Consider the following 21,811-nt stretch of genomic DNA (forward strand, 5'->3'; position numbering starts at 1 on the left):
ACTTAGCCCTGTTATAAAGGGGAACAGTGTCACTGAAGGCAAGTCAGGAATGAATTTTGCCTATTGTATTGGTGGAGAATCTGGCACCAGTTATACTAGGCCTGTAGTTAAATAGAGGGCTTGAATCTCCAAGGCCATTAATCCAGAAAACTCCACCAAAGTTGTCTTCAATAGCAGGAAAGAAAACATGAATACATCCTGGTCAAGTAAATAGCTTTGGATATACATGTTTGCTTTTTCCAGGTTTGCCTCAGTGTTTCAACTCCCTGCCACCCATCTAACTTTTCCATATCAGGACTCCCGCATCTAAACTTGATCTAGCCAGGACCCCCTCCCATTTAGCAACATGCCCTGATCCCCAGACACATCTTCACCACCACTGGAGTGGTGGAACCCCATACTTTAAGAAATGGGATCTACATTAAGATGTGACACACCAGGGGTGCTAATTTGAGCACTTCTCAATGAAATGGGATCCACATTAAGATGTGACACACCAGGGGTGCTAATTTGAGGACTTTTCAATGAAAAATACTGAATTCTTTCCTTGTGTTAATTAGAAATGAAATCTAGCCAGCCATAAACCAGGCCTGCAAACTAAGCTTCATCCCAACCCCCCTAATAAATGTCTTCCTTTATTTTACAGCCAGGCTAAATGATGTACTGTATCACTGCAGGCTGACTAGGAGACATCTGTTCCTAGGCCAGCTGTTCTCATTTCTGAGAATGAGGTATCATCATCCAGCCCGAACAGTAAGATTTTAATTCAGCCACAAAACTTTGCATGTCATGAAAAGATTAAAACACCTTCTCCCAAATTTGAATAACTAAACTCTTTGCAGGTGACCTTTCCTTTCCTTTTCCTTTTAGTCAGTTCTGTTTGTTTTCAAACAGTGCACCAGATCCTGCAATCCTTTAAAATAGAAAGCTCCTACTGTCATCCGTGGGAGTTTTGCATAGGCAAGGACTACAGGAGCTGGCCCTTTGTTAATATAGGGCTTGATTGGTTTCAGTCTACAGCCGGGGCTAAAAATTTACTTTTTTACAGAGAAAGAAAGCTGAGTCTCATGTAATCCCTTGACTCCAGCAGTTGGGGCTTTAAGAAAAACACCAACTAGCACGAGACTCAGGATAAAATCATGAAAGGTGTCTACATGGGAGCTTTTTGTTTGGATGACTAAGTAAAGATTTAGGAACCCAACTTTAAGCACAATGTTTAAAAAAATCTTGGCCTATGTCCACATATTTCCCACCAGTCTTTCTATACCCACAATGCAACGAATAGATTGAAATCACCTCCTTTCCCCTGAGGACTTATCCAAAATTTGGTTCTATTTGTTAATCTTTCACAATCACTTGTGCTTGCCACACAAGATGCTTCATAAAGGCACACAAATGTTGTGCAAAGCCAGTCACTCTTCTTGCCCACAAGAAATACAATCATCCAGATCCCAATCTACTACATTCATTAATTCTTTCTGAGGAATTTAAACCAAGAAGGGTCAAAGAAACAATGAGACCTGGGCTTAGATATTTTCTTGAAGGGTCGGTATGTAAACTCTGACATTTTTACCTTCTGACATTGTCAATTAATCTGCATGAAATCCCAATACTTCTCCACATACCATGTCTGAAAAAACATCATACGTTATGCTGCATTGACATGCACTGCCATGTAGAATTGCACATAGTGATGAATCTCACGCTAATCTCCAGAACTGATGAAGTGAGGTACAGTCTCTTCAGCTGACGCTGGGGGAGTAGATCCCACACACAGTCCAAATGGATTCTTCAATAAAGAGTGAGCAGTGACTCATCTCGCAGAATCAGAGATGAACAATGGATCATATGGATTTCATATGGAATGTACTTGATCTCTCTCTCTCTCACACCCACTGACATATATACTTTACCCCTAAGTATAAAATTGGTGTGTACTAATTACATTCATTGAAAGCCATTACCACAACTGTCTACCTCTAGGTAGTTCTTACCAATGCTGTCTATGTATTTATATTGCTACAATCCTATGACATAATCATCAGCAGTAGCAAAATACCACAATCAAACCTAAAGTCAGACACCTCAATTTGTTTCTACTATATTTGTCTCCTATCTCTGCATATTTCCACTGGAAATGTGCTGACTGCCAGATATCTGCATGTGTGCAGCCCATCAAACCAAAAAGGATGTGTAGTAGCTAATCAGAACAGAAAGATGTGTATAATCATTGTACAGTTATTAAGAAATAGATGTATAGTGATTATGCGAATGACAGCACTCTGGCTAATAATGTCATATAGCCAGTCAGAGTACAGGATTTTATTAAATGTCAGGTTACTGGATAATAGTGGTTAGCTGGGTAGCGTAAACTTCCTTGACACAGTGGCAGGGAAAGGCAGGACTAGAAAAAGCCTGCAGCTGTGTGGGAACTGGATGGAGAAGAAGAGGTAGTTGTGGCAGGGTTGAGACAACCAGCCTGAAGTGCCTGCATTTTCACAATGAGAAACAGTGACACAGTTGGGTCAAAGATGCAATAATAGTTCAGACTGAAGACAAATGGTTTTAGCTCTGCCCATGTACTCTGTTCCCTGTCTTTTTTTCTCCCAGGCCTGAGCATTTTAATTTATAATGAAGGGTGTACACAGACATTCTTTTACTGTAGAATAGTAAGATGGCAATAAAATACTTTAAAACCCTCTCAGTTCTACCTTATTTGTTGCTACTTTGTGTATTCCCATGGTCTGAAATGTGGGTTTTGCAGGCACCGTGGACATGTGGGGAAGCAGTGTAAATGGCCAGTTTTGAAAAGTTGGCCCTGAGTGAATGTCCATTTTTTTCTTAAGATCATTGATAGGCTTTGCTCCAACTGTGCCTCAGTTTCCCTAGATATAAAACAAGTATGCTAATGTTTAAATTTGTTCCATAGTGGTCACGGCATGAATCAGGGCTGCCAAGTGTCAGGCATCTCGTGTGACACTCATGCACCCAGCTCAGGTCTCAAGCATTCAGCTGGGTTGTGGTCAGACAACAGTTGCTTCTCTCTGTCTCCCTTCTTTCTGCTCCCACCACTGGCTCTAGGCCAGTGTGGAGCCCCTGGGCAGGAGACAGCAAGCTGGCAGGTGATGGGAGTAATGGGGGCACAGGCTAGGGGTAGGAGAGAGTGAGGATGGGGCAGAGAGACAAATTGTCAGGGACATAGGTAACGGGAGGGGGAGTGATTGGGGAGGCTAAGGGGGAAAAAGGGCAAAATGAGGGAATGTTCCCCAAAAACCTTACACATCCCAGACTTCCCTCCCCTTCCCAGGAGGCTGCCCTAGGTTCTTCTCCTCCCCTCATGACACCAAGCTCTCTTCTGCCATTGTGACCCAACAACCTCTTAATGCCAACCCTAAACATTCATAAAGCACGAGTCAGGAGCCAAAAAATCATGGGATTAAAAGTGTGATATTTTAATAAAAAGGACCCAAATTTATTATTTGTATTTGCTGTCTGGTTTCTGAACCTTTAGGGTGAGCTTGTGTCACATTTTCAAGTTTTTCTTTGCAACCAGGAAGGCTTACTTTAAAAAGTAAGAAACTTACTTTTTAAATAAATGAAAGCTGAGATTCTCACACAGTCACTTACCTCTAAGAGCTGACGCTTTAAGAAAATCACCATCTATCGCAAGCTGCATGATGAAATCATGAGAGCTGGCAGAGTTGCCAACTCTGGTGATTGAGTCTTGCAATATTGTATGTTTTCCCCCAAATTCCCATCTTTTGGTTCAGGTGATTAGACAAGAATCTCGGGCGGTGGGGGAGTAAAAGTAAGTTTCTAGCCCTCGTGGTTGTAGAGAAAAGCTTGAAACAAGAACCCCAAAGGCTCAGACACCAGGAGGCAAATGAAAACAACCCCAAATGTATTTTTAACATCTCAAAATTTGGGGCCCTGACTCATAATTTTGAATGCACCAGTTTGGCAATATTGCAACTGCTGATGGACAAAGCACAGCTTCCCATTGGCTCATGTCAATGCCTAGAACTGCTCGCTGCTCTTTCACAGCAGGGCCAGCTTGGGAATGAACCAAATTGTTTGTTCATACACTGAGGGTTTTTAAAGTGGCATGCTCCGTTACTCTATAATTAGGGTTATAGGTGTCTATGTAGTGCCTTAAGGACCACGGCACACACACATCTCCATGGTGACTAAACTCTGCTACAAACCGGGGAGGAGATTTTACTAGATATGTTGGGTCCTCAGCTACACCCTCCTGAAGTCAGGCCTCTGCACTGGGATAACTGAGGGAAAGTTCCAAACAGCTATCCATTAATTTTAATGCTACTTTCCCTTCCATGCACCCTGTCCCTCTTGCAACAATTAAATGGCATCGTTAAACTAACATTAGCACGTAGACTTTCAGGCCAGAAGAGACCATCAGGTCCACCTCGTCTGACGACCTGTAATCTCAGGCCACAGAACCTCATCCACCCACTCCTGGAATAGGCCCATAGCCTGAATGACTGATGTCCTCAAATTTTAATTTCAAGACTTCACCTTACATAGACTCTACCATTTATTCTAGTTAGACACCTGGTGCTACAGTTAAGTAACACCCTATGCTCATCCACCGGCACATGCACACATACACACACAAGTTTCATTGCATATACAACTTAACACAGCAAATGTACGTATATATATACACCTAGGACATACATCGTTGGTACTTATCAGTAAATAACAACAATAATACGGGACCAAATTCTGCTTTCACTTAACACCAGTGTAAGTCTAGATGACCTCCAGTTAGTGAACTGTAGTTTCTCCAGATTTAGTCGACGTGTCATATGGAAAGAAATGATTTGCTGGCCAAGAAGAACATGGATGATAAAGGCTAGATGTGTACAGTGAATAATAGCATAGATGTATTTCTCTCCTGAAAACCAGCTGTGTCAGGATGATCTTCTCTTTCAAAAGAAAGCTCACAGCAGTGCCTTGAAAACTTGTCAACATTTGTATGCTGGCTTCCTTGAACATCAGTCTGAGGGGGCCAAATGCCACCTGGTTATCTTGGCATTTTCATCTTTCATCCTTTCGGTTGGTGATTTGTCACCAAAGGAATTCCTTTCCCAGAACACATACTGTCACCCATGTCACAGCCAGACATTTCTTCTCAATGACAATGTCAGTGTTTCTTAGGGAACAGCTTGCCTCTTAAATATAAAATTGCATGCTCCTGTCTGAGATTTTTCTGCCTCAAACAGATCGTGCAGAGAGAAACTCAGTGACTTTTTGAAAGCAGGTGCAGTGTAATTATGCCATTTTACTATTGTGAAGGTCACAGCTTCCAGTCTGATATAGCTATCTAGGGGAAGCAATGCAGCCTGATGGATAGAGCCCTAGAGTGGAATTCAAGCAATCTAGGTTCTGTTCCTGGCTCTACCACTAGCCTACCGGGTGACCTTTGACAAATCACTTCATTTCCTTGGGCCTCAGTTTCCCCATATGTGAAATGGGGATAATGGTACCGCTGCCCTCCTTTGTAAAGGGCTTTGAGATCTATTCATGAAAACTGCTACATAAGAGCAAGGTATTCTTATCTATCCCAATAGTGCCCATTGCCCTAGTACCTAAGCGTTGGTAACATGAGTTGGGAGAACCTTTTGGGTAGTGATAAGTGAACATTTCCAAGGTTTAGAGTTTGCTTTCAATTCATTTAGCCTAGACTTTATAGTGACTGACCCTCTCTTATTACAATAGAATAGTCAGATAGATAAGATGCATAAATTTATTCTAAATACCCAGCCCTCTCCACACAGTTGTCTTCTCTCTGTTGGCATCTTATCTCTGTCTTCACCAGCAGACCAACTTATTCCTCTGGCATGTTCAGAGTACAGACCAGTGGGCATGTTGTTTCCAATCTAGTGCCTGTGTGGGCTGCCAGGCCCCTCCTCTTCTCTTATGATGATATGGCCATCAGGCCTGCTCCTCTCAACCCCCATTCCTTTAGGATGCCTGCGCTAGACAAGGCAATGACTAATGGATCAGCTCCTGACAGAACCAAGGGTCAGCTCATACCTGCCTGTGATGGTAATGTTTCGTGGCCCTTTGCTTTCTTACATCTCCTAGGCACCCAGACAACTCAACAGTAGCATATGGTCACTTTGCATTTCTAGAGCCTTTGTGATCACTGTGAACTGCAGAAATTTTGCTCCATAGGTTGGTAGGACCAAGTTAACACTAGCGGTGCATCACCTGGAACTAGTAACAGACTACATTATTCTTCTGTGCTCAAGCAGTGTGCTTACTTGTATCATGCCATGCCTGTCCTTCAGTCTCAGTACCAGCAGATAGGTGTCTAACTTTTTCCTAGTGACCAAAGAATGATTGGTAGCTAATCATTCATTAAGAACACAACACATAGATCTGAGAGACTGCAAACCACGTTTTTCAAAAATAGGCACTTACAAAACATGCCTGTGAAGTTAAAACGGCATTTGCAGTTGCAAGAACAATATATGTCACTGTGAATCCTGTCATGCATTCTGCTCCTGCAACTGTGTATTGTACACAGATAATCTGCCCCCCACACACAATTGTCTGCCCTCCCAACAAGCATCATTTTCACACTTATTTTTACAGTAATTTTCTTGTGTCAGCCAACTTAGCTATCATGCAAATTTATAAAGTACACAGAACTCTGAGCATTTCTCAGTAATGGAAGCAAACTAACATTGCTACAACTTGTGACCTCAACCTGCTTGACAAATAGTAAAATCACTGTCTGTTGTATCTGCAGTTCTCAGTTCCTTAAGCAGTCTGGCTAATGTAGGGGTAGGAGTGAAAGTCTCTGCAGATGTAGAAACAGCATAATTTTTTTTTTTAAATCTACACTTCAGCTTCTTGATTTCCATAGCAAGCACTTCCTATTTTTAAGGGCACTAGAGTTCTCACAAGTGGCTTGTGGGGGAACATTTCTGTGGGGTGTGGCAGAGTACTATTTTAGTAGCTAAAAATAAGCAATAAACTGCGGGCGGCAAAGGACTCCTGACTACAAGGGACGGACCTTTAGAACAAACACCCTCGAAGTAACAGGATGTGAGGCATGCTGCTCCTACTCTTGTTTTGATTTGTTTGCCTTTTGTCATGTCAAATAGCAGCAGAGCAGGAAGTGGATTAGGACCATTCTGAATTAGGGATGAATGAATCTGCTTGGATAATGACTGAGTGCGCTGAGTGCATTCTTCAGAATGAAACATTTTCAGCCTGACTGGAAATACCTTGTTCTCATGAGATTTTTTCAACCCAGTCGTGATCAAAGAAATTCAGATACTCTGCTAGGGCCTGATACCTATTAATATTATTAATTATTTGTGCTATCGTAGCACCAACAAATCCCAGTCATGGACCCAAGACCCCATTGTCTAGATGCTGTACAAACACAGAACAAAAAGGCAGTCCCTGCCCCAGAGAGCTTGCAGTCTAAGACAAAAAGCCCTATTGAAGTCTCCATGGTGTTTTCAACCTGGCCCCTGGGCCTTTCAGTGCTTGTTCCAGCTGAACCACACCTCCTTCCTGCTGAGTTTTGCTGATCACTGAAGCCTGGTCTGCACTAGGAAATTAGGTCAGCATAACTATGTTGCTCAGTGGTGTAAAAAGTCCACACCCATAGTAACACAGTTAAACTGTCCTAAGCCCCGGTACAGACAGCACTAGTTGGGAGAATTCTCCTGTCAACCTTGCTACTGCCCCAGGGAGTACAAATGCTGACAGGAGACGCCTTCCCGTCAGCGTAGGTAGCATCTTCACTGAAGTGCTACAGCAGTGCAGCTGCAGCATTTTAAGTGTAGACAAGCCCTGATTAACACAGGTAAGCCCTCCATCTCATGCCATCATACGAACAATGGTTCTAGAATTGTAACCACAGCCCCACGGGCTCCATGGCAACCATAAAATAATTCTGTGGCAAGACCCCAGATTCTGCAGCAGTCTGGAGATTCTGTCTGATGAATGAAAAAAAAAATAGAGGCTTTTATTGAATTAAAATACAAATGGGAATAACAGAATCAGCACAATGTTCCGTGTGCTATTTCATTTGATATTAAATTCCATTTATTTGACCTTTCCCTATATTTGTATTATGCAGTGTGTTTGTACTGACACCACACAACTGTGCTATATGTGAAGGGGGAATGCTGGAGGTTTTAGCAGATGGATGAGAGACAGGTCGGGCTTTTTGCACCTGGGAAGGTGTGGAAGGCAGTTTGGGTTAAGCACAGGTTCTTCTTTTTCTAGGAGAAAAATGTCTTTCGGGCATTTTACACATTATTTGTTTTCAAGGAAATACTTTCTTCACAGGCAGTTTTCAGCGTATACTGTAAAAATGAATGGCCCAATATAAAAAAGCAGGTTTTATATATATATACATACACAATTCTGTAAACAGTAACTTCATCACTGTATTGAGTTTTTGGGTTTTTTTCATGTTGTGAAATTTTTTTTAGAGTGAGAGATATACAGCACGAGGGCAAAGATCTTGAATAATCTTCTCTTTAGCCCTTCTATATGTGTTAAAGCGGTACTTCCTTTTCTCTAGAGGATTTCGTGTTTGTACGGAAAGTGATACTCAAAAAATGTAACTGCAGCCATACCAAATCCAAGTGCGGCTGTTCTGAGTGTGTAATTAGCAGCTGCACCACTAGCTAAATGGCTGTAGCTATCATATAAAGTTTACTTCCATAATGTACTAGGTTCAAATCCTGCAGCTCTATGGATGACTCATCATTTTTAAAGACTAGAATGACCAAGGGTTTTTTTAATTTGCTGAGTTTGTTTGAACACGTGAGTGTATATTAATATAAAAAATATGGGATTAAAATAGCCTTATAGCCAGGAATGGATTAAACCTAAATGAGGCCTGGATCAACTCAAATAGCCTGATATAAAATGTTCTTGCAAAAATCTAAAGAGAGTTTCTGTGGCTCTTTCTGTCTAGCTCTCCCTACATTGTGTGGAACCAAGGGATTCCTTCCACTCCATCCATGGTCTGGAAAAGAAAGACAGTCAGCCCCTACGACTCTGTGATCCTGATCCTTTGATCCACACAGCACAGGACCCAGGGTGAGGGAAGGAAAGGAGGTTATTCACCACCACTGCGCTCCCTGATACCCAGGGCAGGTGACGCTAGTTTGATTTCTGGTGTGAATTAAAGCCACCTTCGGGCTACCCGAATGTATGCTGGTTTGACCACTGGATCCTCTGGGAATGGCTGAAGTGTAGCATACTCTGACATATGTAGGATGACGATGGCACTCTACACCAGCCAGAGATTCTCTGTGCTGAGGAAATCCCTAGCTACGCTGTAACGGTAGCTTTAAGGTTTCTTTGTGGCAGCAGGGCAGAGCAAAACAGTCTCACTGGAGGCCACAGTCTGTCGCTGGGTCTTTTGGGCTGAGAACCAATGATGAAAAGTCTCTGAGACACACACACAGCAGGGAGCATGGCTCTGAGTGGCAGCAGACCCTGTGGTCTTCTAAAAGCAGAAGATGGCAACAATTCAGGAGCAGGAGGCTGTATCAAAACATGGGGCCCAGATCATTTGATCAGCTGGCCCTGGCCTGAATTCATCACAATTACTGCATTGCTCCATTTTGCTTTTGCCACATCTGTTATTATTTACCGCAGATGTCATGTCTACTCTGAATATCAACTATCAGTATCTCATTTTGAAATGCAAACAGAACAGAAGGGGAAAAGTCTTGACAGAGATTTATTTTTCGTTAAAAAATATTTTTGCTGGCCAGCTTCAGTGCTTGCTTTTCATAGAAAGGGCTACGTTCCTCCTGGGTGGATCCCCATTCATTTCAGTGGACTTACACAAGTCATGAATTTGGCCCATGGTTTTAGCTGATCTTGCATATCTAATAAATTTGGTACATCCTAGCTATGGTGAATATCACTGTTACAATCACCTTCTTTAGAACATGCACACACCCTGTTAAAACACACAGAATGCATGCTCATGAGATCAGCATTCAGGACTGCAGAAGTGTGCTGTTTCCAACTGTATGCAACATGTGTGCCTGCAATGTGCTCTACCATCACTGGCTTTGTGGATCAGCTCTATTAGCATCATCAGCAAAGTACAGCTGATGCCTGGAAGAGTATCACTGCAAATATCATTAGCAATGTAGTCATTGAGAATGCAGCACACAGTCTGAATATACTTCTGTTGCATTTGTCACGTTAAGGACTGTGCTACAAATAAAGGAAAAGGCAGATGAATGTTGGGGTTTTTTTTTGTTTTTTTTTTTTTGCCTATACAAGCTCCACATTTCTCTAATTATCAGAAAAGGGTTAAGAATTGCATTCTTGAAACAAATGAGAGCCATACCCTGCTCTTCACCTGCACTGGTATAAATGGGAATCCCATGCACGCCAGGTCACAATGCCTACACATGCATTTAGATCCCTTCTCCAAGTTCCGGGCTGTTTGAAAATGAGATTTTAGTTTGGAACCATCTCTATTGTCTCTGAAATGAAACAATAAAAATAAGCTGCAGTGTGCCATGGTGTCTCTAAAGACAGACAAAATTGCATTCCAGTCCCCTTTCAGTGTACTTTTATTACTAAAGGCAACACTGGGATGGTAAAAATAGTTTGTGCCGTCTTTCCTTACTATTTCAGCTTATCTAACATAGTTACTGCCAACAGTCTCCTAACAAATGCTTGCCACTTGTGTTCCTTCCCCTCTGTCAAGATCAGTTCCTAAATCTCATATGTGCAAACCCATCTGTGCTATTTTTGCTGCAGTTGCGCTCAGATGTTTTCTTTCAAGTTACAAGCGGGCTTTTGAATTCCATAAGCCCAACTTTAGTGAACTGATATGCATGCCTGTACTGAGTATTTCAGTGACAGTCTTTTGATCTGGATGGCATCATTCACTGGATGATTCATGATTAAAATCCTGCATGTTCTTTTGAGTGTACTGTAAGCATTTCCATTCTAAGGCACTGTATTTAGTCATTCACAACTTTATAAAAGTTTGATCCTTGGGGGCTTGTTTTCAGAAGGCAGGTGAATTTTTTTTCAAAAGTTTGAGTGAAAACTGTTCAGTCAGTTTTGACAATAAGAAAAGGAAATTTAAGAAAAACAGACTTTTTATTTTGTAAAAAAAATCTCCTTCAGACATTTTTTGAGTATGTCTAGTGCTGAAATGGCTAGAGGAAGAAAGCTGAGATTTGGCAGCAAACTAATCCTTAGGGAGGAAAAAAACCTTTGTGTGTTCTGGTGAAAATTGGTTTTGACTTGCCTTTGATTTTGGTGTAGGGAGTTCTTGCCAGCACAGTGCAAATGGGCTGAGTTTTTTAGTCCTTTTTATAAAAATTATGCATGAAATGCTGGCCCCATTCAAGCCAGTAGCAAAACTCCCATAGACTTCACAAGGGACAGCATTTCGCCCTGCAAAATAAAAGTAAGTTGCACTGAACATGCACAGGCTATGCAGTAAAGCATACACAGAATGAGGAAGGCCTCCATAGGAACCTTACCTCATTTTGGCCCTTGTTCTGCTCCAGAGTTGGTTGACTCTTTTCACTGAAATTTTTTCATGAAAATAGGCAAAAATGTTAACATTTAGGGCAAAAAATCATTATTTTGGAGGAGGGAAGTTGACACAAAACTGGAAACCAAAATTTTTGGTTAATATATATATTAAACATGCACACAGTTTTAGAAAACTTTTTTTTTTTTTTTTGAGGTCCAGGTTTCTGTCACGAAACAGAAAAACTTTCACAGGTAATTTAGAAAAATAATTACATTTCTTTCAAAAAATAATTGGCATTTTTTGGCCAACTCTGACCTGGACTATGTAAGTCCATGGGACTTTGCAATTCGTTCCAGTAGCAGCAGAACCAGGCTGTTAATTTACATCAGCTCACACCACTGAATTTGTAAGTGCAAAGAACATAGTGTTTTCAGTTCACTTTAATTCTTTAGCCATCCAGCACTAAACATTTTCTGCAGCTTTGAGAACCTGATGTTCTTTGGTGATGATTCAGCAGGATACTTATGCATGTGCCTAACTTTAAACACATGAGCAGTCCTACTGAATTCAATGGGTGCAGGATTAATCCCTCAAGCAGTTAGAAATGTATATGTTGTGTACTGTACCTGAAACTAATTAGACTAAACATAAAATCAGAAGCCCAAGTGGAGCATCTTTTCAAAATCAGGACCTATTTGATCTATATTTAGCTTGGTATGATATATATTTGTATTATTTTTGGAATGTGCATTTGCTCTGGGATTAAATGTTGATGGTGTTCCAATCATTCTTGGTAACTATGTTTTAAAATTAATTAATAATATACTATCCAGTAACTTCAGTGAATGGCTGTATCAAGATATCAGCTAAGAAAAACCATTTTCTTTCTATTAAGGAAAGATAATATAGAAGAAGTGTTTTTCATTAGTTTTCTTACATAAACGCCAATGGACTGCAGTGAATACACCCAGTTGACCTAATTGAGGACTGATTGCCTGCACCATGCCATTTTAGATTATTATTTACCTGGAGCTATTTTAAAATTCTGACATCTGGGGAAAATACTAAAAATAATGACAATTAGTGTGTGGTAGGCTGTAAATTAGTTTACTGAATGCCTGCGGGGGGTATGGTATGTGTGCACGCAACTCTCGTTAATGTTTGCAGGAGTTACACCCAAACACTCACCCAAAGAAGAAACAGACTCTTATGCACGGCAGGATTTTTACCTTTGGATTTTGGAAGCTAAAAAGTAAAACAGAACTGAAGCCTGAAATGAGATCTATTATGTGGATACCTTACTTGAAAAACCAAAGCAAGACTAATGAACAGCATTACTTTGTTAGTATAACATACATGAATGGAATATGAAGGAATCATTTGTGCATGAGCACTAAGGTTTCATTAATTAATTAAGCACTAATCTTTCTTGTTTTAGAGAATGGATGCTTGCAGAATTATTTGCAATGTGATTTTGCTGATTAATTCTGCACTGGTTGAATTAATTAACAGACACAAAACAAAATACTAATCCAAGCACCCCAAATTTTGGTGCAGTTCCAACCCAGATTCAAACTTTGCAGCTGGTTCATACAGTCCTGGAGCTTTAAAATTTAAAAGTGGCTGGTCCTGCCTGCAGGGGAAGTTCCACTGAATGACAATTCATTCGTCATAGGACCTCATGGACTTTATCTCTACCATGGGCCCAAACCAAACAGCCCCAAATACTAGAGAAATTTAACCCCAGATCCAAACATGTTGGATTTCCTCATCTCTGTAATGATTTCAGACCAAAACCACAGGTCCGAACTGTAGGGCAGTCTGGATCACTAGTTATAACAAAACACTTTTATCTCTGACTCAGTGTACTGCAAAATCTTCTGATGTACCTGGAACTTGTCCAGGGAAATATTAAAGGGGGCTGAAAAATCATGATATTGCAAATGGGTTTGCTAGGCAAACAACAAACCTACAATAACTTGTAATTGAGTACAATGGTCTGCATCCTGCTCCCAATGAAGTCACTTATACATGGAAAAATGTCATCAGAAGACTAAATATTACCTGCTCTGATCAAAACCATGATACAAACTGCACTGATCAAAATCATGAAGCCCCAAAACTAGTGTTACTAGAAAAATGGGCAGTCCCTTTGAAGCATGGGGTTCCATTCAGAATGGGAAATGCAATTGACTCATCCATTTGGATTAATCCTTCCTCCATCACTGACTACCATAAAGCGCTGCTAGATGTAACTTTCATTATAGTATCCAAGAAAGCAGAATGTTTTTAACTCTTTCAGTCTCTCTCTGCTGCAGCCTATTGCTCTCAGCACACTGAAATTGGTGATAATTTATACCAGAGAGCAAATACAGGTCCCTTGAAGAGAACTTTTCCGTTTTGCTGAAGACTCAACCAATTCATATGAAAAAAGGATGGACACAGCAGTAATGATAATAATGCTGCAGTCCTTTATAGGAAGCTCAGAAGCGGTGCTGCAACAGTCTGAACTAAAAACAGCTCTGAGTGAGCATTTTGCAGTAGCCTTCTTTCTGAAATCTCTCTGGAGCGCCAACATTCCCACTCCTGAACAAGCTAGAAAGATGTAGGGTAGAACCACAGTGAGACTTTACAAATCAAGACATGGGAATGGCTAGACAAAGAAAAGGAAAATCCATCAGTTACTTGTCCCCCTATAGGGCAGATCTTGTTGTCTTTACATAGCCAAAATTCCCACTGAAGTCAAAGGGTCTGCGAGAGTTGGCCCTCCATAACTCATCACTTTCACCATCAGCAAGCAATGGAGAAATATTCTTGCTATGTTGTGTTTCCTTTGCTTTTCCTTCACTCATGGACAAAGAGCTGATATTCTCAGCCTGAGTTTTTCTTTGCTTGCCCTTCGCTAGCCTTTTGCACTCCCTTTAACATATGCTTTTGAATAACAAAATGTAGGTCCCATTTATTTAGCTTGAAATTGGATTCTGTGTGTCTGAAAGCTATTATAATGCTGATAGTCTGGGTATGAGGGTCACTCACCTTCCACATCCATTGTGATAGGTTTCGAATAGGCTGTGCCAAGGCTGTTCTTTGCTACACAGCGATAATGCCCTGCATCTTCTCTTTGAACATTATGGATCCTTAAACTCCCTGATTCCAGAACAGCAATTCGAGCATTTTCCTGACAGAGATGGGAAGGTGGGAGTTGGGAAATGGAAAAATGAATATACTTTAACTTGTTGGGTCATACAATTAGAAACTTGCATTTACAAACATAGACTGTCCTACAGGAATTGTTAAGTGAATTCCAAAATTACTTCAAGCACTGCTAAAAGTTATGTTCACCTTTGAACAAGAATTATTTGTACAGTCCTATGAATTAAGGAATTTAGAGCTGGATCCTCTAGTTCAATAAGTTCAGTTCGTATTGTTCAAGCCATTCATTCACCCACATTTTTGCAAATAAGTGGATAATAATTTCAAACGGGTTGTGAATGAATATCTGCAAAGCAGATGAGCACGTTCTCTTCACAATTAGTCACAAACACTTTTTGGCTGTATCAGGCCAGATCTACTAGAAATTAAATGATGAGATAGAGAAATTTAGGGAAAAAATTCTGTATAAGTAGAATTATCCCTAAACAAAATCTTGTTTTGACATTTTCTACATGACATCTGTGCCTCTTTAAATGCTTCTCTGATAGAATTTACAAATATTTGGACTGATGTCATACTATTTTTAGCATGTAAGCAATATTTTAATTTCATCCTCTACTCACCTTTAGAAGAGTTTCTCCCTTGATCCACGAGACAGAAGGTTTGGGATTCCCCATTGTAGTGCAAGGGAGAACAGCCTTTAATCCTTCTATTATTTTTACATTTGTGGGAGGACGAGTTATTTTAGGTTCTAAAACAAAAAGGCCAAAATTAAATCTGAACAGCAGACAAGAGACACAGTTCACATACACTCGATACTATTCTTTATCATCAAAAATCCATTGTCAGCATCTCTGTACAAATAGTCTGTATTGATCTCACCAAGGCCCAGCCTCAAAGGTATTTAGGTACCTAAAGTCTTTGAAAATCTGGGCCTAAATGACAGAAGAACCAAGAGAGTTTTTGATAGACCATGTAATGCCATTGAAAGAAATAATTATAAACTATATCTACACCCTAAAATGTTAAATTCAGGTAAATGACACCAAAACAAGTACCCTAGTGGAAATTATTCATTTTCAATAAGAGTGGAGTTTGACACTGATCTGAATCAGGGACTGGTCAGAGATCCAGATAATAGTCTTCTTCCACATTCAAGAATATTTGTCTTCAGGGTTTTTGCTTTGTCCATTGTAAAGAGAGCATTTACTGTGAAAGTTTGGATCTGGATTCAGACTTCTTTGGTGCTGAGTCCAAATGCAAAGTTTATATCAGGTTCCATCTGTAATCCAAGAAGTAGGGTGTGTGACAGGAATATTAGCCTTCATTAATCTAAGTCAAGTTTAGTATGCAGCCCAGGCCAGGAATTAACACTGAGTCTCTTACTAGCCTCCTGTAAGTCACACCATTATTACAGAGCAAATCTGTGTCTTTTATGATAGAAGTTGTGACCCATGATGTGAACAAAACGCAGAGCAACTGAGAGATGGACTTGGGTAAATTTAAATGTGTGTTCCTGGAAGGCAAAATCAACCTTGGAAACTTCAAGTTTGAAAAAAAAAATCTTAGTGTCAGTTTTTTCGAAAACATTTGAAGTTTTGTCTTCCGTGCTCTCCAGGAGGATTTTTATTTAATTATAAATAAGTAATAAAATGGTTTCAAAGATATTTATTTTCTCATAATGGCTGTAATCCAGTGACAATTGACATCGAAGGAGACTCTCCCATTGATGTCAATGGGCGCTGCATTAGACCGAGAGTTAACTAACCTGGGGCCCAATCTTGCAACTTTCCCATACCTAAAACACCTGTTGAAGTCATTGTGTGTTCCTCATGCAGGGAATCTGCAGGATCTGGCCCACTAACTCACACATGCCTCTTCATACTCGTATATGTATTAGCCGTTACAAATCTAGGCCCTGATTTTGCAAACACATGGAAATCACTGTAGGCATGTGAGTATTCCCACTAAGGTCAACAGAGCTACTCAGGTGTATAAGTGTTCACAGGGACCAGACCCTAGATATGAAGAAGGGACAACTACACATATAGAGCAATGCTCAAGACTTTTTGAGATTGTGGATCAGAAAATCTGTGCTCTCACAGTACAATGTGGGCTTGTTTTTGCTTGGCTCTACAATAAATCTGGTTACTAAAATACAAGTAGAATGCATGCTGTGCTTTTCACAGTAAGTGTCGCTACTCAGTGGTCACCTTCCTAGTGCTCCCTGCCTGTGTCCTGCTGTGCTTGGGCAAACTGCTTTAGGGCACTACCAATTTAGCATCACATCTTCCTGCTCCCCTAGTGTGCTTCTCACTCCAAGAGCAAAAATGCAGCCCTGTATGAATAAAATAGCATCATTGTTACAGTAGCCACATGCATTGTCTGTCACAGGAGCTAGCAATTCCTGTGCTGCAGGGCATAAACTGATCTCCAGATGGGGTCAGGAAGAAATGTTCACATGTTGCACAGCATTACACAGTTAGGTTTATTATGAAGGGTTTATGCCTTCTTTTATAGCTCTGAAGCATCCAGTATTGGACACATTCAAAGACCAGATACCAGACGGGATGGACTCTTGACCTGTTATGGTGTGAGAGTGAGTATGGCGCTTGAGCAGCTAATTGTTTTTCTCTCACATTATCCGTCCAACTACAGTAAGGATTTCTATTCTTTTCTGCCAAGAAATAGTTGGGGCACTCATTCGGGATTGGAGAGTGAAAACAAAGTACATGGTCAACAAATATGCATGCATAAAGACCCAAACATGGTCACTTGTATGCAAGAAACACTGACTACATTTGCCAGATATAGAAACCCCATGCAAAACCAGATGTGTGCATACAGGAATGCAAAAACAGAGTGCATCATGTGAGATTGTAAATTGTCTTTATAGTGTAAAGAGAAGCTTTTTTATTTTTCAAATAGCAGCAGAATGGAGTCCTACGTGTCTGCTACATTAATTCAGAAGGAGAGATCAGCTTTTATCATCCACTCAGTTTAATTGCTTCCCCACTTACTCATTTTCACCTGTAAAGCCCCACAGCTTCTTGCAGCTACTCCAACTCCATTGTCAGCTGAGCAGCAGTACACTCCGTCATCGCTTTCCTCTACGCTGAGAATGGTCAGAAGCTGCCCATTTTCTTGTATGCTGTATCGTGTATCAAACAGCCTGCAGGATACAGTGACATATTGGTAAGAGCACAAGGTGTACAGGATAAATCAGAACTCATTCTAAGTCACCAAACCCACTCCAAAGGTAACGACTACAAGTTTAGCTTTTTTTGGTGGTTCCTAAAATGGTGAGACATCTAAATATAATGATACCAGTTATAGTTCTGAACTCTCTTCTCTCTATCCAATCTATCTAATCTGTCATATTTATATAATGTCAATTTCTGTGAGATGTAGGTGTTGAGTATCTAGGACTATTATCCTGCAAAGGGGATATACAAGCACAGAACCTTGCATCCACTTAAATCTCCAGTAGTCTTCACCGGCTGAGTAATATTTTGAGTGTAGTTGAGGTGCATTTGAATTCAATGAAGATTTGTCTGGTTGAAAATTTATCACCACAACTTTTTTGGACAAACAATGTCATTTCAACTAAATGGAAATTTTCAAGAAAAGATGTTTGTTTTGTCAAAAATGTACAGGTTTTGATCAAGAAAAAGTGAAGCAATTTTAAGTTTCTGGTAACCAAAAACCAGTTTTTGTTTTGTTTTGAACAAGAAAAAAAAATTGGGGGGTAATTTTTCATGAGGAAAAATGTACCATCCATTCTAAAAATGACTACAAGATCTGAATGTGGTTATAACTTTAATGACAGCAGGATCTGTCCCACCTGCCTTAGAGAAGGAAAGAAAATTCCTAAGGCCGCCACAAAGCTGTGAAAATTTCCATGCTTTGGAAAAGGGAGGTAGCGCTAGACTAAGTGATGTGTAACAATGTAAAATTCCTAGGGGAGAGGAAGGGGGCTGTTTTGTGGTTTCCCTTGCAAAACTGGAAAATATAACAAATTTTACAATCATTTTCATGGTACAAGATTTCTCCTGCTTGCATCAAGTAGCTGATATCCATAAGTTTGAGTTTTACATCTTTTTGGGACCTTTTACAACTGCGTTCATGAAAATGGCCTTTCGCTTCTGTCAAATGTTACTGAAAGGAGGGGAGCCCTGTGTACTTCCAAGAAGGTTCAAACCCCAAAGCCTTATTTGCCGTTTTCTTTTAGTGTTAAAACATTTTGTATTGTTCACCTAGTAAGTCTAAATCTGCCGTTTAAGATTCTATGAGCTCAGCTTTCCAAAGTAAAGTTAGATACCTCAAAACCCACCTTTAAGTATAAGGAGCCATATCTGCTCTCAAATGCAGCCTGTGTAAATCCAAATTAACTCTGTTGAAGTGAATGAAGTCCAGAAGTTAAATTTGGACCTCACTGAAGAGAGTTTTGCTATAGAATTCAGTGAGATCAAGATTTGACCCTTGATTTGTAGCTGTGTAAGAACCTGATTCTGTGCTTACTGATGTCAGTGTGATCTTTGCCATTGATTTCAATATGTTTAGTATCAGACTCTAAACAAGAGCAGAATATAAACCATGATTACCAGTAGCGTACCAGAGACACAATTGGGACATTTGTCACTGCATAAATGATATATGAATAATATAATATAATAAATCATATGAATACATAATATACGAATAATTTATTTTTGATGGATACTTTTTCCTTCTTTTGCTGCATTCCTTATGGCTGTCCCAGAACAATGATACGCCACAGATTTTTGTACTTATTTTTATTGATCACTCACATCATGCCATTAGTTCACATGATGCAGTACAGCAGGAGAGCTGGGTTCAGCAAGTAATCAAGCCCTTATCATGAGGGCTTAAAATCAGTGGGCACAAGTTGCCCCCATATGAGACAGTACAGTACAAAGCAGAACAAGAACAGAGTTGGATGCAATCAATACAGAGGTATTGTGGAATAGGTGTGTGATTGGTGTATATATTTTGAAGACTGTGCCAGCCATAGTGGAAGATGTTGTGAGACTAAGGCAGTATTTTTCAAGGATAGCAATTTCTCATGGACTCATAGACTTTAAGGTAAAAGGGACCATTGTGATCATCTAAGTAAGGTTGGCAATATGATCTGTACGCTGGCCAAACACATGTCATGAATAGCTACATTTCAGTGGGTTTATTGAGAATTAGACATGTTACCAGAACTGCCCTGGCAGCATTATAAAGCTATCTTGGCGCTCTGAGTACTAGGAAAGCTTCCACACTCTTGTTTAGGTTGGACAATGGAGCAGGAGGTGAGCAAATGGAAAAATGTTATGGTCAGCTGTTCTGTGTAACCACAATTTAAATAAACCCCTCTAGCACACATTGATATGCTCATAAATGCCAATAAATGGTTTCTTGATGTCAATTAGCTGCCTTTCCTAGTTCTCCCTTGGAAAATGTAGGGGCTTACAAAGTAGGGTGAAAGATACAAACCCAAAATGGTGACCAAGAAGGATGGTTTTATGGCTAAAGCTGAGGAATAAGAGTCAGGAGATCTGGTTCTGTATACCTGATTGTGACTTAAAGCAAGTTACCTAGGCCTGGATCCTCAAAGATATTTAGGCACCTAACTCCCATTAGAAACCAATTGAAGGCACCTAAATACCTTTGAAGGTGTGCGCTTTAGACCCTAATTTTCAAGGACATGATTTTCAGAGATGCTGAGTAGCCACAACTCACCTGGGTACATGAGAACAGCCATATTGGGTCAGACCAATGGTCTGTCTAGCCCACTATCCGGTCTTCCGACAGTGGCCAGTGCCAAGTCTTCCGAGGGAATGAGAAGACCAGGCAATCATCAAGTCCATCCCCTGTCACCCATTCCCAGCTTCTGGCAAACAGAGGCTAGGGACACTTCAGAGCATGGTTTTGCATCCCTGCCCATCCTGGCTAATAGCCATTGATGGGCCTGTCCTCCGTGAATTTATCTAGTTCTTTTTTTAACCCTGTTATAGTCTTGGCCTTCGCAACATCCTCTGGCATCCTCAACAGTACCTCTGATCATCAGGCCCCAGGTGTTGCAGATTGGGCCCCCAATAATTAAGGCAATGTTTTTCCTTAAGTATAGAAATGAAATAATGACACTTTCTTACCTCACCGGATTGTTGAAAGACTTAATTCAGTGAGGTTTGTAAATCACTTCCTGGTTCTTGGCGTGAAAGTGCTATGGAAGCACAAGACATGACTCTCTACTGCCTTGCACCTTATATTATCATTTACATACATGCAATGGGAGCAGGAAAATACTACAAAATCAGAATGGTAGCATCCTACACTCACCCAGATGTAAACAACTACAGAGGGGGCAAAGCAGTGGATTCCTATTATTCGGAATTCTAACCTATGACCTAGTCTGTCAGGTTTTCTGTTGGAAATGATACCCCGACCCTGATGTCGGCCTAGTTCACATTTATACTGCAGGTCCTAAAGCAAACATTTGTGGCTTTACAGTAGGCTTTGCAAACATATTAGCTACCTTGAGTTAACTGGCCAGCAGCTAACTACAGGGTGAAAACTCTACTATATATGTCAACAATTCCATGACCGTAATATACAAGAAATACATAAGGAGCTGCATGCAATTTAAAACTCATCCGTCCTTATTCTGGCACCGTTCCCATTGAATTTAATTGTTCATATATAGTTTTGTTTTGAAGTTAGCTGGCTGGCCAGTGCCCCAGAACCTCGGCAAAGGAAGAGGATTTCAGAAATAAAATAAATAATATTTCTTGCTTGTAATAATTAGCCTCTGCAGCATTTGCTTTTTTTTTAAATCCATTGATTTGGTTCTTTTCCATTTAGCAAATATTTCTCCCTCCCCTGTGTTTGGAACGTAGTTGAAATAGTTTCAGTTTTATATAATGCCCTGGCTACATGCCAGAACTTTGTATCCAAGCATTAATGTCGGGACTGCTCTAAGAAAAGCTATATTGTTTGTTTCTGCTGCAGAAACACCAGAAGAAGAACAAAGCAACTGACGTGTTTGGTCCCACAAAAATAGGCTTTTAGGTTTTTTGGCAGTGGTGTAAAATGGGCGTGCTCTGCCTATTGAGGAGCTAATAT

At 40.4% G+C, this 21,811-nt stretch overlaps 1 protein-coding gene across 1 annotated transcript in view; it reads right to left on the bottom strand.

The window, feature by feature from the left end:
* MUSK (muscle associated receptor tyrosine kinase) overlaps positions 1–21,811 on the bottom strand; it is a 69,776-nt gene that overhangs the window by 39,720 nt on the left and 8,245 nt on the right. Inside the window, exons 3-5 of the mRNA XM_067553208.1 lie at positions 17,701–17,852; positions 15,304–15,431; positions 14,564–14,705 (exon numbers count right to left, since the gene is read on the bottom strand). Coding sequence (XP_067409309.1) covers positions 14,564–14,705; positions 15,304–15,431; positions 17,701–17,852 — 422 coding nt within the window. The remainder of the gene's footprint in view (positions 1–14,563; positions 14,706–15,303; positions 15,432–17,700; positions 17,853–21,811) is intronic.

This window comes from Emydura macquarii, unplaced genomic scaffold, assembly GCF_026122565.2.
Source record: "Emydura macquarii macquarii isolate MOO-44397 ecotype Brisbane River unplaced genomic scaffold, CSIRO-AGI_Emac_v2 contig_1451, whole genome shotgun sequence".
Lineage (NCBI taxonomy): Eukaryota > Metazoa > Chordata > Testudines > Chelidae > Emydura > Emydura macquarii.